The sequence below is a fragment of the Magallana gigas genome, chromosome 2, assembly GCF_963853765.1.
Source record: "Magallana gigas chromosome 2, xbMagGiga1.1, whole genome shotgun sequence".
In the NCBI taxonomy this organism is placed as follows: domain Eukaryota; kingdom Metazoa; phylum Mollusca; class Bivalvia; order Ostreida; family Ostreidae; genus Magallana; species Magallana gigas.
This window is the reverse complement of record NC_088854.1, coordinates 27078641-27097530: the sequence shown is the minus strand read 5'-3', so window position 1 is coordinate 27097530 and position 18890 is coordinate 27078641. Positions and strand designations below refer to the sequence as shown.

The 18890-nt window shown below is 33.2% G+C and overlaps 3 protein-coding genes across 4 annotated transcripts in view; 1 reads left to right on the top strand and 2 right to left on the bottom strand.

The window, feature by feature from the left end:
• Positions 1–8625, top strand: part of LOC105335432 (ammonium transporter Rh type A) — a 45631-nt gene extending 37006 nt beyond the window's left edge. For both annotated transcript variants that reach the window (XM_034447743.2, XM_011439282.4), the window contains exons 2-10: positions 1174–1348; positions 1469–1619; positions 1833–1980; positions 2393–2556; positions 4248–4385; positions 4508–4641; positions 5980–6158; positions 6592–6751; positions 7718–8625. In XM_034447743.2, the coding sequence (XP_034303634.2) occupies positions 1174–1348; positions 1469–1619; positions 1833–1980; positions 2393–2556; positions 4248–4385; positions 4508–4641; positions 5980–6158; positions 6592–6751; positions 7718–7730 (1262 nt within the window). In that variant the 3' untranslated portion in view covers positions 7731–8625. The remainder of the gene's footprint in view (positions 1–1173; positions 1349–1468; positions 1620–1832; positions 1981–2392; positions 2557–4247; positions 4386–4507; positions 4642–5979; positions 6159–6591; positions 6752–7717) is intronic.
• A 1981-nt stretch (positions 8626–10606) lies between these two features.
• Positions 10607–13898, bottom strand: LOC105335433 (N-alpha-acetyltransferase 50). The gene is made up of 5 exons (XM_011439283.4): positions 13778–13898; positions 13223–13359; positions 12529–12648; positions 11615–11681; positions 10607–11084 (listed from the first exon to the last, which is right to left on the bottom strand). Exons 1-5 carry the CDS (start codon positions 13783–13785, stop codon positions 10907–10909), a joined length of 510 nt encoding a protein of 169 aa, XP_011437585.1. The 5' UTR covers positions 13786–13898; the 3' UTR covers positions 10607–10906.
• Positions 13899–15203: 1305 nt separating this feature from the next.
• Positions 15204–18890, bottom strand: part of LOC105317327 (contactin-2) — a 37762-nt gene continuing 34075 nt past the window's right edge. The window contains exons 12-14 of the mRNA XM_066075908.1: positions 17401–17712; positions 16660–16935; positions 15204–15675 (exon numbers count right to left, since the gene is read on the bottom strand). Coding sequence (XP_065931980.1) covers positions 16700–16935; positions 17401–17712 — 548 coding nt within the window. The 3' untranslated portion in view covers positions 15204–15675; positions 16660–16699. The remainder of the gene's footprint in view (positions 15676–16659; positions 16936–17400; positions 17713–18890) is intronic.

The window sequence follows — 18890 nt, the reverse complement described above, 5'->3', positions numbered from 1 at the left end:
TTTTTGTAGTCGTATGTATTCCACGCCAGAGCTCGTTCAACTCGACGCTCGGCTGTCTCCGTAAATCCTTGTCGGAGATTTACAGTGTCAGCCGAGCGTTTGGTTGAACGAGACGAGATTTCAATATTGCTTGGATCCATACAATTTTCGAGAAATATTTCTATTACTGATACATAGTTTGATTGAATTAATTTTATCTTTAAATATTATTTAACATGATTCATATGGGGGTTTCTCGACATTCTTGTCGCAAAAGTCCAAAAATTCATATCATAAAAATGTGCGTAATTCAAATTAGAAACTACATGTACTTGTCATGCAAAATAACATATCATTGATTCTAAAATAAAGAAACATCGACAAAATCAACTCCCGTCAGTTCTTCAGTACTTTGATTAACTTTAAACACTATTCAATTAGATTTCACAACGATACAATTTTCACCTAAATATAATGTTAACTAAAATGGATAACAACGTGGTTTTCAACAACAACATATATCACCCATGCTGCTTGGGCTCGTGGTTTCAGCCATTAAAAAACGAGGAAACTGTATTCAGCCGTCATGTATATTTAATTCAATGTCAATCACTAGAATCCTTACTTCTCATTCCTGCCCCGTGGCTTGCTGCTTTGGTTGTCTTTACTTTTCAGCTTTGAAATCTATATACCAGCTTCTAATGTCATATTTCCATAATGATTGAGGTGTCATGGTTACGGATTTTCTCAAAATATATAGATATAAAAAGGTCTTTTGAAAATAAAGCCTAGACCCCCCCCCCCCCAACTCTGTTGCTTCTTGTCTGATACTGGAGTACATGTAAATTAATCCTGAACCTTATGAAACTTGTAAATGAACTATACAGTTATTCTTTTAGTCTTATTTTGTTTCATCACTCTTAAAAACATTACTTTTATGTTTAGCTTGAGACAACATAAAGACGACATCCAAATACGTAATTAATTCATAAAACAAACCCATTAAAATATTGATGCATTTGAAATATAAAATAATTGTATTTATCAAACTAAACCTATGAAGTAAATTCCTTTAGTGAAGGGTATCAAGGATTAATTTCAAAGATATAATGGACACAACTTAACAACTGAGCTGATCTTTTATGAAGATATTTTCCTTGATATTCTGCTTCCAATACGGTTTGTCTTTTGCAGGTTTCCAAGATGTGCATGTTATGATCTACATCGGTTTTGGGTTTTTGATGACATTTTTGAAACGATACGGATATTCTGCAGTCAGCATCAATCTTCTCCTAGCGTCTTTCTGTGCACAATGGGCCATTATTGTAAGAGCCGCCATTTCCGGAAACTGGACAGTTGGCGTCATGGAGTAAGTCATTTATATGAGTAACACCAGATACAAATCTTACGTTTTGAAAATTTGTAAACGAAATGTTAATTGAGGATTTATTTTAGCCAAAACGAAATCTAAATATTTCCTTCATAACAGAATGCTTACCGCAGACTTCGCTGCAGCAACAATTCTTATTTCATTTGGAGCTGTTCTTGGGAAAACTGGTCCTCTTCAGCTTCTGATAATGGCCTGTATAGAAATAGTCCTGGCGCAAGTTAACGAGCATATTGGTGTGCATATTCTGCATGTAAGGAATGCTATATACTAGTACATACAAGTAGAATTAACCACAAAAATTACTTTGAAAAACTTCTAACTTTAAAAAAATGGTTAGTTGAAACTATGCATACTTTGTATAGATATTTGTAAATATGCATCTCATTTTCTTTCTTCGAAATTTAATTACTTTGTAGCAAAGAAAGTTTGTTCTTCAAAAAACTTCTTTTTTGGTCTCTTATAGACAGCTGACGTTGGAGAGTCCATGTTCATCCACGCTTTTGGTGCTTACTTTGGCTTGGCTGTGGCAAGAGTATTATACAGTGAAGATATCGAAAGGGCAAGCGGCAAAGAGGGTGCCGTGTACCATTCTGACTTGTTTTCAATGATAGGTGAGTCTTCATGGTACATGTTGTCAACATTGCAAAAGAGAATTGGACACTGTCATAATCAACGGAACTTTAGAAAAATCCTCATGTATTTAAGCACAATATTTACAGTTGTATTTTTTTCTTTCAAGTCTCTAGTACTTAGTTTCCGTGATGAAGTATATCAGATGTCATTCTGCTTATTAATAAATATTAAGTACTATTTTTGTTTTTATATCAGTAGTTTTTATAAAGAGGCTGCACTACATGTTAACAATTTTAGCCTAAGCTTATTCATCAATTGTCAATCATTAATATGCATGACTCTCATACTAACGACATCTGAAGCTACTGAATTACATAATAATACAGTGTATGTATTAGGTCTGCAGCTAGGGTGTTCAATAACTGTTTTTCACATGTTTTGCGTTTATAGGTACAGTATTCCTCTGGTTGTACTGGCCTAGTTTTAATGGCGGTGCCGTCGAAGGGGACCAGCAACACCGAGCCTTCGTCAACACCTACCTCTCCCTCCTCGCTTGTACCGTCACAACTTTTATAGTATCCTCCCTCGTGGATAAGCGCGGGAAATTTGACATGGTAGGTTTATATAAGGACAATAATTCTTTAAATTCCAAAGTCTGGTAACTGCTACCTGTATTTATTCTGGAAGTGACGCCTTTCAGCAATAAGGCCACTTTTTAGTACTTGTTTTTCAAGAATTTAACCCCCAAAAATGGCAGTAGGTCGACAATTGAATTAAAAGACCCAGATCCCCCAACAGTATTGAAGTAATAGTCCCACATACATGTACCAGTTTAAAACAAGAATACAAGTCTTTTCCCCCCTTAAAACTTGTTTAAATATCTTTAAATCCATTTTATGCTGATTGTCTAAATAAATACAAATATTATAGCTTGGCTAATTTCATTCAGTTGATATTACGTCAAATCTAAATTTGGATCGGTCAGTCTTGAAAAACTACGAATTAAAAAAAATTGTTTAATTTGGTAACGTTAACTATATACTAGTATACGAGTAGAGACTGTGCATGCATTCAAGATGAATACGAACACTAACGAAAACACATGCTCGCCATATTTGCCACATCCAACACCTCTCATAGTATTCCTAAAAAAACAAACAGTGTGTACATCATGAATGATGATGGCACCCTCGTCCCCATGATAACATCTGCTGTGAAATTAAGATGAACGTTTTGGAATATTGTGTACTAAGGACATCCCTAAAATATTGCGGTGAAAAGTTCACTCTGGCATCACCCGATACAGATCCCCTACCGGCATGTTTTGAAGAATTGTAAATTAGTCCGTAAATGGGTTATATAGAGAGATGTAATTATATACACAGCGTGGCAGCCTGGTGTGCTATTTATCATACCTTACACAAATGAAGGTGTCTTTTTTTCGAGCATTGAATTTCAAAAAACCAAGCTTATTGTCAATCAAAGGATCGTAAATTTACCTTAAAAACTAGGTTAATCTGTATAGACCAAAAACGAGCTTGAATATCTAAATAGATTTTTAAGATTACACGCATATATTATGTTGCGTCGAATTGACCAGCTTTATTCTGCCCACTAAAAGACATTAAAAAATATCATGTTTTGGTTCAAAAGGCATAAAGATTTTTAATCTAACGCACTTTGGATTCCCTATATATATAAAGCAGTTGACAATACATGTATAAATATTATATCTAAATCTTTGCAGATAATTTAATTTTTTGTTTCTTTGAATGCGTTTTAAGTATAAACTCAAGCAACAAACTTGTCTTAAGTGTCCATTTAACATAAATTGAAAAATAACCACAAAACGTTACGCCAAACTATCACACTGTCCCGACAACAGGACTTTATACAACACGCCTTCGCGATTATTTAGCGCGACTGTACAACACACGCTGTTGCATTAGCGCGACTTTACACAACACGCCGTCGCATCCTCTCATTTTAGCGCGGACAAATCTTAAAACAATGCAACATGTCGGCTCGCCAACACGGCTAAAACCAACAACCGTCACGCTTGCCTTATTAAACTCAGCGCACCGTCTCGCAAAAACCAAATCGTACGATCATAGCGGGTCGCTCTATCACACTTCATACGCGCCGTCAAACAACACGACAACGTGCTAACGCAACAAATTATTTTTTTTTTTTTACAAAGCAATTGATCTAATAAGATTTTAATCCAGTTACCTTTGAATTATAAAATTAGTTAAAAATAATCGCACATTATGAATGTCCGACTACAAATGGTTTTAATTTCTAGGTCCACATTCAAAACGCTACTTTGGCCGGTGGTGTCGCTGTTGGGACCTCAGCCCACATGCCGATCCAGCCCTGGGGTGCCATGCTTTTGGGGACCGCTGCCGGTATCATATCTGTTCTCGGATACAAGTACTTAACCGTGAGTCTCTCTCTCTCTCTCTCTCTCTCTCTCTCTCTCTCTCTCTCTCTCTCTCTCTCTCTCTCTCTCTCTCTCTCTCCATAAGCATCTTGTATCTAATTTCCTATGTCTTACTTTTTTAGCCTTTGATGGCTTCCAAGCTCAGAATACACGACACTTGTGGCGTGAACAATCTGCATGGAATGCCGGGAATTTTGGCAGCTATAGGTGGCGCTGTTGCTGCAGCTATGTCAAGCAAAGAAACATGGGGAAACAGGTACGAGCAGGGGAGCAGGATATGTTAACCTAAAGTTTCAAGAAAACCCCAAAACCCTCTGCGAATTTGAAATAATTATATATTAAGAAAAGAACCATTTTATTTAGACCTTGGACTTTCGGTTGGACGTCCTATCTATTTCGTGCATCACAACAATTTGAGCATGACGCTGATTTTTAGTTAAATATGCACAGATTGTGTAGTTTTAGTTCAAAAGCCAGAGAAATCTTGTTGATTTCAAAGAGCCATGGCTAAGTGGCCAACAATAAAATAGACAGTCCTTTGTCACATTGCTGTTTGACAAACCTGCCTAAAGTCCAAGCTGTTGTTAACATTGTTCTAAATGGTTTTAAAATAACAGCTATAACTCTCTTTGCATGTGTTACAAAGTTTTTTGTTCAGAAGTTGTACGCATCCCCTGATGTTTCCCTCATCAGATACATAACCTGGTTATGTTGCATTTGGTTACCGCGGCAGTCACAACAAACATCATTACGAAACGAATAGTTTTAACCTACTAGTATCACTGGCGTCGGAAGCAAATTGAAAGTGGGGGGGGGGGGGGGGGGGCTAGACTAATCCTGCGAGAAAAAGTGGGGGGGGGGGCTGAACCCTCTATCATGCTATGTTTCTAATGGTTAGGTATAACTTTGCAAAAAAAAGTGGGGGGGCTAAGCCCCCCTAGCCCCCCCCCCCCCGGTTCCGACGCCTATGAGTATGATAAATAACCAGCTGCAAAACATGTTTGACAATTAAATGTTTTAAACTTATTTTTAGATATTAAGGGTCTGTATAGTTTTCATTGCCTTTGGAGTGTAATGCAATGTCTTTCAACATGTAGTAAAATATAAATACGCATAGCAGCTGTTTCCTTTTCATCGAGCAAAAATGAAAAAGAAGGCCAATAACCAAATAAATAAGGGTCACATATGCGCTTTGATTTCTTTTCATTTTTTTAATGTCGATTCTATGTTTTAAAAAAATCAGAATTTTATATAGGGGTCTAGGTAGACATTTCACCGATATTTTTTTATTCATTACATAGATATGTGCATGCGCATACTAGGTATAAGAAGCAACAAGGCAGCATAAATTTGATAGGGTAATCGATGTCATGGTAACAGAGACTACATGAAAAGATGGATAAATTGAAAACTTTAAAACGGCTCATTGGGATTACTGGAAGATTGTTTTGAACAAGAACATTTCAAAAAATCATCGAATTTTTATTATTGCAATTTTTTTGGGTAAACTGCACATTTTTACTATATTACAATGTACCAATTCTTCAACTCGCATACTTTTAATTGTGTTTGTAAATTGAAACAATTTTTGTAGTTTATACTCCATTTTTACCGCAATGGAGCCAACGATGATGAACACCACCATGACAACAAACGCCATGACAGCTAACGTCACAGAGGTCATGGGGAGGTCAGCGATGGAACAGGGTGGCTACCAGATGGCGGCTCTCTGTCTGACCCTGGCTATAGCCATTGTGGGCGGGGTCATTACGGGTAACCTCTATATGTGTTTATGACGTGTAATTGATAATTTTTTTGTACAAAGGAAGACAGCTGAGATCTAAAAAAAAAAAGTGGAAACCATGATTTAAATGTTCTTTAATTTTGGCAAAAATGACAATTTATGTAATGCCTTGTAGATGATCATATTTTATCCTTTCTTAAACTGTGTAATTATATCTACATATATATTTGCCAATTGATTAAAGAACCGCGGAAATGTACATTAAGGGGCAAATTGAATCAAATGCATATCATTATATCTAACTTGTAATCTTCGCTTGCGAATTCGACGACAGTTAAATCAATATATCTGCGCAAATTTTCTTTTTGCAAATTTTCGAGTATAAATTTTTACAATTGGTATAAATTTGATTGCGTTTTTTCTTTAGCTACTCAATTTTAAAATTTTCTGTGTTATTTGTAGGTTTTATCCTTAAAATTCCGTTCCTTGATAATCCGACCGGGGATCTCCTGTTTGATGATACAGATCAGTGGAATGTAGCCGACGAAGGGTTTCCGAATTCCGGGGAACTACCACTGAACGGAAAATCCGGTGACGGAAAGTCTCGGGATGACACTCAGATGTAAGGGCATCAGTCAGAGAGATGAGAGATTGGTCAAAAAATTGTCCAAGGCATAATTATTATAATTTACATTAATATAAAACTGTATTTATCAGGATACTGTTGAACTACCTTTATTAGTATTATCGAAATCAAGGCATATATAAATACAATTTTTCTAAAAGCTTGTATATATTATATACAAATTTTATATATTTGGTATTTTACGGAAAACAGTACTAAAAATAGCATTGAGCCCGCTTTGTATAACATTACCCGATACTACAAGTTGTGTTCTAAGATATCCTGGCATAATTCCACATTTAAAATGGTATTCGACACTGATATTTTAATGTGAATGAGAGTACATTTAATTTTACTTATTGCATATCTTAGTTTTTAAAGCTGTAGGTTTTTTTGACAGCTAAATGCGTTCTAAAATTAAAAATGAAGGTTAAATTTGTGCAAGAAAACATGTCGAAGGTTAAAGTACTTTAATTAGATAATTACGAACAGTGAAGTCATTAATGGAAGAGTACCATACTTCTTTTCCATTTTTGAGGACTACAAAAATATAACTTGCGAAATAAAAAATTGTCAATTGTTTGCATCGTATTTTATCACAGTCATTCATTGATCGAAAAGATTGTTGGTCCTTTGTGAACAACCATCCAGCTCTTTGACTTTTTCTGTGTTTTCAAAAAGATGCAGATCGGCTTTTCTCCTCTTGCTACGTGTATCTGTATATGGCAAATGATTATTCTATATGCTTCAGTGGAACATGTACAGTGTATCACCCCAGCTCCGAAATATCATAACATCTATTATACTGTTTTCATCCTTTCCTGCAAATTTAATTTAACATGTCTTATAGAAAATAACAATTATATAGCTTTATGGTTCTTATTTTCGTGGAGAAATTTTACATACTACAGTAGCTAGAAATCCAAGTCCTTATGTATACATGTATGTGTGTTTTCCTTTCAGTCCTATGCTGTGAAGAATTTTGGGAACTTGCCTCTCACAGAACGACAGCCATTTTGACAAGTCATGATACAGTACATTTACATATATCGCCTTTAGATTGTTTGGCTAGACTTTGAGAGAGAAAAAATTCTATTTCAATCGCAAAATGTGTTCTACCTTTTAAAAATTGCTGTCTATAATGTAAATGTGTTCAGTTGAAACTATCGAGTTTATACAGGAAATAAAAACCATGCCTTTTCTCTGCATGCAATATTATATACATGTAATATCCGTAGAATCAAAATACGGTGTTTCATGATTAAGTTTCAGTATTAAAAACATTCTAGCAAAGAAATGTAATAACTAATACCAGTAAAGCTGTAGACTTATTCCATACTGTGGGTTTCATTGATATTTGGGCATTCATTTTTGTGGATTAAGTGATTCAACGATACCTCAAGCAGTGCCTATTTGTGTCCTATCAATTCAATGTACATACTGCACTTCATTGAACACTTAGTTTTGCGATTACACGTAAGTTTAAGTACAATTTACCAACAAATTCAACAACGAATTTTAAAATCCGCGAATGTTGATGAAGCCACGGTAAATTCTGGTTAATCACAGATATGCTATAATTATTAGAAAGCATCTCTGTTTTTAGCAAAGACATCTTAATCATATTTACAGTATTATAAAGCTGTATCTTTATAATTTTTTGTAGAACTACTAACATGCATGCGCTGCATATATATATACATACCCTCAATCTATTTTCCTGTTTTACTAAAAAAAAGTTTGTGATTTACAGGAAAATGCCTGAAAAAGTGTAGAAGGCATATTTATATCAATATTCATTATTTTATTTTATATGATGAATAATGTGTTTTACATTGTATATTTTTGCTAGATTATCAATAAATAAATTTTATATAAAAAATTCTTTTTATGTTGTATTTTCAATGTTCTGTTTTGTTACGTTTCAAAATGGATATGCTATGTTACAGGTACATTGTACATTCAGAACTAATAAATCGAGAATTTCTATTACATACATGTAGTTTGTGGCCCGCATGAGATGAAAGCTTAAAGGGGCATGGTCACGATTTTGGTTAAAAAATCATTTTCCCGGTTTCAATGTTTACAATGCTTCAGTAAGGCATATTTGATAACCAACCAAGAGTGTCTGTCGTCGTGATATAAGCGAGATACAGGGCTCGCAAATCTTTGTCATGCAAACAAAGCTTGCGTCATGTGTTTATTTACGTTTTGAGTGTTGAAGTGAAAATTCCAGTTTTAGCCTAAAATGAATGTGATTAATGATAGGAACTATTTATTAATGCTTAAAATGAATTAGAAGAGAGAAAACTCAGCTTGAAAAAGAACTTTCACCATTCTACTGAATTAATGTAAACAAAAACAGGGCACGAGCCTTGTTTACATGACAAAGAATTGTGGGGTCTATATCTTACTTATAACTCTACCACTGATACTCAAAATTTCGTTGATCATTAGAAATGCATTTCTAAAGCATTGTAAACAATAAAAATAGCAAAATATAAATGTTTACCTAAACCGTGACCATACCCCTATAAGTAAACTATTCTGATCACCTGTCTGTGAACATTTCACATTTTTTACCTCTTCTCGAGAACCATGATTGTAAACCACACTTGGCATAAAGCATCCACATGATAAGGCAATTCAACTCTTTCAAGGGGAGATAATCAAGAGAAATTAAAGAAAAAAAAAATAAATTTGTCTAGAAAAGCATAAACTTAATATACATGTGTAAAAGCATTCTCAGGTAATTGATTAAATCTTAATTAGTTGGAGAAGTGTTTCATTTTTCACATGTTGTGTTGTGAGGCTAAAGAACTGGAAACCATTAATTACATTTTATCTAATTACAATTAGATGTCCTCGATCCTTGATCCACTCCAGAAGATAACTACCTTGCGTGGTGATCTACTGGAGAGATACTTTAACTAGAGGTACTGTCAGCAAGCTCACAATTGATACCCCCCGCTAAGAAAAAAATCATAACGCGCGTATTTTTGCTATTATAGAAAATATTGGATGAATCAATTTCACTGTCCATTGTCTAAAAATAACAACTGCTCCATTTTTTAAAACTGTTAATGCAAATAGGAGTAAACAAACCAATTTCTATCCTTTAATTCTATTTTATTTTAAGTTAACTGTTAATGCATGAGGGCATTTGCATCCTTCCGTTAACAACCATGACTCGGATCAAACGAAATCCACATGTCAAGCCAATCGCAACTTCTCGGGCCTTTCCGGCAGGCTCGGAAAAACCTGCCGGATAGGCCCGAGAAGTTGCGATTGATGTCAAGCAGTCATTGAATGTTCATTTTGAATTATTGGTATACTGATCCCGATTTTTTCCGAAATTTTTATCCACACATTTTTTTTTCCAAAAAAAATCTCATCGGTGCAGGCCATTTTCAGAGAGACGGGGATGAGAATCTAAAAATAATATTATGTAGCCTGAGACAAGCAAGCTTTGTGTCAAATTTTAGCTTCTAAAATTTCCATTAATACAAGACATGACACAGACAGAATTTAGCATTTTTGAAACAGTGACCTTGACTTTGCCCGAATGACCTTGTGTCAAGGTCATGACACACCCTTAGATCATAAGCAATCTTTGTGTGAAGTAAGAACTTCCAATGTTTCTCCATAAGAAAGATATGGACCGGACATGAATTTTGCACTTTTTCTGCCAGTGACCTTGACCTTGTCCGAATGACCTTTTTTAAATTTTGTACTGGTGAATCTCACCAAAGAAAATGCTACATGAATATACTGGTCGGCCTACTTGAAATCAAAACTTATTTACATTAAAACATAAATCAAATTACTTTTTCTTTTGCAACAAGTCCAATATCTAATTATTTGAACAATATTTATTAGCATGAAGCAAGTTAAATGTGTAAAGACACAAAATATACAGTAAAATATACAGAAACATTCATTCAATTTGTATTACTAGTAATTAAAAAAAAAATGCAGGAAAAAAACATCTGCTCTTGTTTCAAATGGTAAGTACAAATGTATGTACCTTGTTTTATATCCATCTTAAAACAGTGCAGATAACTCTTGTATTCCGAAACGTACAGTGATGATCTATTTACACATAAAAAGAATATTCAAAGTATTTATAGTGAAAGGGCACAATGGTTTTGTTCAGTTTTCTCCATTTTGATCTTTGGTTTCACATTTGTCCTTTTTGCGGAATGATTTCTGTAACACATATGCATCAGCTGGTTCTATTCGCTTGTAATAATTCTTTTTCTCTTCCACAATCTCAAATCCAAACTTCTCATAGAATCTTATTGCACCATCATTGTTGATTTGAACATGTCTATGAAGAGAAGAAAATAGATTGAACTAAAGCTGATAAATGTATGCTCCTAGTGATTATTTACCTTAATCGATCTGGTTTAAGTCAGATCCCTGATTCTCTTTAAGTAAAATGTTGATAATGATATACTCTGTACGTGTATTTATTGAGAGTTTTTGTAGTTTTATATTTTGTTTCAATCTATCATACTGAAAAAAACAACAACACAGTTTTAATGTAGAGTTGTTTCAAGATATCAAAGACTTCTATTTTATGTAATGATCTTTTAAAAGTTGTTAATTTTTTCATAATACAATGATGAAAAAAAAATATGTACAAGACATTTTTCTTTTTCAAAAATGAATCTTGAAAATTTCTGGGATATTAATATCTCTAATACCTAGTAGGATTTTTTTTTTTTTTTTTTTTTGGGGGGGGGGGGGGGTAATCTGCAACAAACTAAACATCAACATTTGGGAGGTCTCTTTTAAAAAGCATACTTGTGTATGAAAAATAAGATGGCTTTCAAAAATCATAACAGCAGTACTTACAGAAAAACATTGTCAAAATTGTTGTCCTCTTCACAGATCTTTAGTACATGTTCCACCATAGAGGTGCCTACAGTTAAGAAGAAAAGAAAATTACATGGATGATAAATCAACTCTTATATCAATACAAAACAATTCTTTGTATTTTTTCTTTGCTTTGTTTTCTATTTTTTGACATTCAATTTCTATGCATCTTTGCATGATTCAAAAATAAGCCATGGATTTTCAATTTTATGGTTGGAATTTAATTCAGATATTTGTAGCTTTCTGAGCAATGAGATCAGCTTTAATATAAGATCATCTTATATTAAAGCTTTTGCTTAAGAAAACCAGGTTGTAATGATTCTACACAATCTGTAATCTATTTTTGTAAACAATTTCAAGGAAAGCAACATTAAAGTCATGTTACCTAAAAAAATGTTGTTTTGAGCCATCTTCAAATATTCTTTGTTTGCGTTCTCCCAACTCAGTGTTTAAATATTGGGCCAATTTATAGTTAAATAGTTAAAAAAAAATATTTTCTAAAGCTACCATAAAATACAATAAAAAAAAGGTCAGCAAAAATTGTCTTAAAAATTTTAAAAATAATTTGTTAAAAATATATCTTTTGACTGGTCCTTTTCAGTCAGCTGGTTGGAATAGGCCAAACAAACGTTTTTGTACAGCTACCCATATCAAACTTCAGGGAGTAAAAAAATATGTCAAACTTAAGAATTTGATTCATATTGATCTTCAATTTGAGGAAATATGCATATCCCAGAGATCATTGTAAACATTGTTTTCATTTAAACACAAGTGTAAAAAAGCCATTACTTAAAATGTTTAGGAATTTAGCTCATGACCATGAATTTTCATAATATAGACATGTTCATGTTAGATCCCATACCAATTCTATACCATTGTGCATCTATTATTACCTATGCCTAATCTTCGGTATGGTGCTAGGCAGCCCAGTGTCATGATGTAGAGACGTCTTTGCTGGTCTGATGTGTCCACACGACAACATACAGCTCCCACCACTATGTCATTGAAGTATGCTATTAAAAAAATTTCATCATTCATTGGTTATTTATTAACAAGGATGAGTTTTTAAAAGACTAATGGACCTTTGCAGGTTTATCTGTTATGAAGGGTGTAATTTCACTAATTTGTTTATTTTCATCTCCCAGTGAGTTGATTTTGTGTTACTGTTTAGTGTTATCTAGTGATTTTTCTGATTAAATGTTCTTGTAACTTGGGTAGACATTGAGTTCATTTCTTACAATCTAATTTTTTGTAATTTGCTGTACAAATTAAGTGTGTTTTACTTTTAAAAAATGATTTTAATTGGTTCAAAATTCAAACGTAATGTCAAGCGGATTAGTATTTTTTTGATGTTGGTGCATTGTGACGTGTCTTATGATGTGCAAACAAGGTTATACAAATTTAACTTAATTTTTCTATCCAATCAAAGGCTGAATTACGACCAGAATAAAATTATTGTGACAAAACCCTGTGTAAGAGATGATTACATATACCCTCACTGGACTCTTGACAAGTGAAGAGCGGCTTCAAGGGGTCGGGTGGTAAATAATTTGTAAAATATAATCTAAAGAGTTGTGAATGTCGTACCAAGCTTTGCCAACTCTCCAACTTCCAACACATCTTTGTAGAACTTGTCGTTGTATGTGACAGGAAAGACAACTTGGTTCAGGAGTTTGAGTTGCTTGATGTTGTGAGGGGTAATGTCTCCTAACTCAGTGTTCCCTCTGAAATTCATTCAAAGAGCACATTATAGGAAAAAGATATGTGATATCAATACATGTACATGCAATACTTTATCGTACAACGTTATACGGACTCATTTTCATAAACTTTCTGCATATATTCCTACTTCAGTGATATACCTTCTATTTATGTTGTGACAGTGTGTCTGCTACTAGCGTACTTAATTATCTTTTGCTTACTTAATTACATAACCCTATATTGACTTTTCAACCGTTTATTTCCAAGTTGTGAAAAATTTGGAAATTCACTGGATGTCGAAAACATAGTTCGAATTTTTTCTGTAAAAATGATTGTCTATATAACGATTACTCAAGAAAGTGAACAGAAAATGATATCACGTCTTGATAAAAGAATAATCATGTAACTACTACTTAAAATATTTCGCTTTTTGACAAATACCGAGTCATTCTGTAAACAATTCCCGCTTTCACGTTGTTCCAAACCAAATCACTCCAGGTGAATTAAACGCTTGAAATTAGATTTATGATGCAGTGATTTACTCTGAAATAAACGTTCAGAGGCCCATGGTATTATAAAGAAAAAAATAATTAAGTTGTGCTTAAATTTATTCGTAATTATCTTCACTTAAACGTTACGATGGAATCAAACGTTTTCAAAATGTTTGATAAAAAGATTTTACAATTTGTACAATCTATTCAATAAAACCAGGGACATACATAGTCCCTGATAAAACTCCTAATATTTAGAATAATAATAATAATATGAAAAAACCCCCCAAATTAACAGCTCACCTTTTCACTTTGAAGAAAACGAGGTGCGGTGGAGGGCTGGACACATGAATGGGTTTGTTTTTCATGTATAATAAATGAATCTACAGACTTTGTTAGATGATAATTGTATGACTAGATCCATCATAAAATTTATCAAAATTAACATACCTTCAATTAAAGAGTTTTTTAAAAAATAACTAATTACTTTAATTTATAAATAGTACTTGTGCATTTCAAATATCCATTTTAACAAAATCCACGACGTTAAAAAAGTATTTTAATGTATTATCTTACATGTAGAATTACTGTTAATTCTATAATAATTTAATCTCTGTTATTAAAAAGATATTCGGTTACAATAAATAACACTGACGTCTAGTCAGGTCATAGCTGCATGCAGAACATATAGCTTTACGGGAAATTAGGGTTGACGGACCATAGAGAGTTCTACAGTTATGCCAATTGCAACTTCTCGGGCTTTTCCGGCAAGCTCGGAAAAACACCCGAGAAGTTGCGATTGCAGTTATGCAGCTACGGTCCGTCAACCCGAATTTCCCGTAGTGCTACATGTAGACCTAGTCAGGAAAAGACGAATTAAGAAAAAAAAAAAAAACCCCAAAAAACACACTAACAACACATACACATATTTATACTCTGTCTCAAGTTTCTGCTTCCACCATCTCTTGCCTTTGGGATCGGGCGATATAACACTCAAGCGCATGACTCTCAAAGCTTTCATTTCAGTCACATCGGGACAAATTATGGTAAATCGCCATCAAACTCGGCCGTGTAATATATGCATGTATAATGTACTCATGCATCGTCGGATACCCACGGGTGATCGCGTCTTTTACTTATCACGTGATAAGTAAAAGACGCGACCACCCGTGGATATCCGACGATGGTACTCATGTTAACAGCTATTCATTTGGACAGTCGAAAATCATAATAAATCAATATGAACAGTTTTATTCAATGAATTATAGTATAAGCAACAATTGTTGAAATGAAAATTTTTTCATACAATTTGTGTATCACAAAATATTTATGTGAAGAGTAATCGAAAGTAATAGACAGAGTAGTCATAGTCACACTAATTACATGTAAAACATTCGATTACAGATTACTTTCGATTCCTTGAAGAAAAAAAAATCATTAAAATCGATTACAATTACTCGATTTCAATTACCCCATAATCCTATCATTAGGATTATATTCAAAATATGATATATCAATCAGGTAACAGTTGGAAAGGATTCAATTTGACCAATACATGTATAATTATATTTCATTTATTTAGCCATTTATTAGAGACTGTGGTAGATTTTATCAAATTTGTGTTTGAATTCTGTGTATATCAATATACAATATATATTTTCTTAAATTAACAGTGATGAAAGAGAGACCTCTTCAATTAACACAAAGCTCGTATTTTAGTAAACAGTATACAGTGTCCATATATACACAGGAACTAGTTCGTTGTAGTGTTTTCCACGCTTAGTGATGCTTTCATATATGTTGCCAGCGCGCCTTTGGAAACAGTCTTGCCAATATTTTTTTTATTTCCTGTAACAAACGTACGAAAGTGTAAACAAATATCAACTGTTTCATGTTTAATTCATCATTTCCTTAGACTGAATTATAGTATACTTGTACATTTGAATTATACGCAATGAAAGCTGCTATATAGTATAAATGGTATATGATGAACATGTTAGATACAGACTGTAAAAGTGGATACATTGAACATCAAAATGGATATTCCAAATCTGAAAAAATAGTTGTCATATAGAATTTAGGAGGTAAATCTTTTAAATATAAATGATTTAAAATTGATCACAACAAGCACTGAACACTGATATAGGTCTATTTTCTGTACTCTTAATATAAACATAGTCTAAATTTTCATACACGCATACAAAATGGCGGTACATGGCGTAAATCATAAACAAGCAATACAATTTCAATGCGGGCGAAACTTAATTAAAAAAAATTAAACATTTAGAATCTGTCCCAAGACATTTATGCAGCACATTTTACCGATTGTTAATAAAAATGCACACACCTGTGAAAAAAGTGCAAATGAAATCAATGAAAGGGAAAATTATAAAATTTCTTACAGATATTTATAATCGGGAATGATTACGTCTTTTCTCCATTCGGAAGTCACTCGGAATATCTCGCGCAATTTTTCAACGTTACCATCCGGATATGCTGCAATAGTAAATCACATTTTTTATCCGTGTATTGAAACCTGATAAGCTAAAAGATGCGTTTCAACCGAGAAATCTTGGAAAATGTTCATACTTTTGAATGAACATCGTTAGAACACTGGAGAATATTTTTAAAACCGAATATTTAAGCAAAATGTAGATCGAGGATATCTCAGGACAGAGTATAATGCATTTTTTGTACTTAGTTTATATGTTGTAACTGATACTAGTAAATTGCAATGATATTTTTTCTTCTGAAAATGAAAATATAAAGCTTGATAATTATTCGAGGCAAAGAAAATGAAAATATAATGCTTGATAATTATCCGAGACAAACCTTTTTGTTATCTTTTGTTCCTCATACAATTGATGGTGCCTCAGACAATGAATCCCAGCAACAAGCTTAAGAGAGACGGTAGCACAGAAGCCACATTTACTCCCGCCTGGCCAGACTTCTGAGGAGAGGCTGTGTTTTGGGGTGAGGTTTTAGCTGCGGAAAAGCTAGGCAGAGTGGGTGAAGTGGTAGCTACGGAATAGGAAGGCAAAGTTGGTAAGGTGGTAGCCACGGAATGGGTTGGCATACTGGCATGTAAATATGGGGTAGTAGAATCGACTAAAAATATAGATCCATATATAAAAATATATCCCATTATGATTCTATTATCATTCAATTAATAGTATTCATCATAGATTTTATCTTTTTTGAGGGCATGGTCATATAATTTTTTTTGGGTGGAAATGTTGAATTGACTACTGTCTGCAAAATAAACTTTTGTGTGAGACTATTAACATTTTTAGAAATAAAAAAATCGTTTTGTTTAAGTACAACATGCTTTGATAAAAGAACATAGCATCAAAAATAAAAAGTTATACATGTACCCTTATAAACATGTTAAGTTATTTCACAAATCAACGTTATGTATAGAACTTTTGAAGTTTGTTTAAATATAGATTAAATAATATATAATTCAGGAGCAATTTTCTAATTAATGTATTAATAAAAATATATGACGATTTTAAAAATTTGTAAAAATAGTTGACAGAAATTTGACTATATCAAATATATATAGTCTTTTACCTGCGCAAGAGGAATTTAATACTTGAATGTAAATCTTTGTGACTCCTCTATAGTTGGTTGCTTTAACAAGATATGTTCCAAACATATGTCTATTCATAACGGGAATGTAGTAATTTGTCGTGTAAAATATTTGTGTGTAACCGCCTCCACGTCCTTCATGGTAATGTACATATTTATTGGTATTTGGTAATAAAAACCACGAAATGAAAGGTCCAGGAATTGACACAAATGATGCTGTCATATTCAACTCAGCCCCCTCACAGGTTCTGTAGGTCTGATTGATCAGCGCATCGTTAGCCAAACTGGGCTTGCCTTCGAGAAAAAATATTCCAGCATAAAAATTATAACAAGCTACATATGTAGTAAGTACTAGTAACTGTTGCACTTTTAGGGTAAAAAGATAAACTGATTATGACATATATGATACTTAGCATGTTCTGATGAATAAAACTTCTATCTCGATCTTCCATTGTTTAATGTTCAACGTACAAGGATTGTCCAAAAAGTTCATGGACAATCGCGGTTTTGTCATTTCGATCGGGTATATACAGAATTATGCATATTGAAAATCGAAATGTTTGTCATTAAAACAAATCAAACTTAAGTTGTTTTGAATGTTTCCATAAAATTAAACTAAAATTCTAAAGTATCAAAGGGTCGCGGAAAGTACGCAAGGCCCAAGGTAAAATTTGTCCAAACTTTGTAACTAAATTTATAGATATGAATATTTACAGTTTTTATGAAACTTGTCTCTTCGATTATAATTTAATGCAGTTACTGTTGTGTTCGTCATTTTCATACGCCTTTTGCAGAACTTTTCAAACTAGCAAAGGACTTTCAAAATGTATTTAAGAACTCCAAAGAAATACGAAATAATATGCAGTTTGTTGGGTTAGCATTTTCTTTTTTCATTAATAGAATGCAACAGTTTTCATGATTCCAGGTTATGATACTATAGAGCGATTATTTAGACGGGACAAAAAATTGGCGTATTTGGCCCTACAAGGTATAGCATTCATTTTGAGAAGTTTAGTGTTTAGTGAATCCTTTTCACTTCGTTAAAAATCTACTGTCAGTTTACATTTAATATCTGAGAAGTTAATGTACCAAAACAAAAATCTTAAGTCACCTTTACAATTGCAAGGTAATAAAAATTGTAGTCAGATCCAGGCTTCACACACTTCAATGTTTTCTATAATAATATAATATTTCTATAGATAATTAAACAATCCTTAATATATGCGTGAAATCCCATGTCTCCCAACACAATACAAGCTAACAACTCTGTGACGGTTAATTTCACACCTGAACAATAAAAATTGATACAGTATTTTAACAAATCTTACTGATTAATTTTTATTTATTAATTTTGCATTGGCTTTTTATTGATTAAAAGTAAACCTACACTGTATCTTACTGTATTGTGTGCATGTAAAAATTATCCTTTCTTAACGTGCTCTCAGACTCTAAAAATGAACAAAAAATAAGCT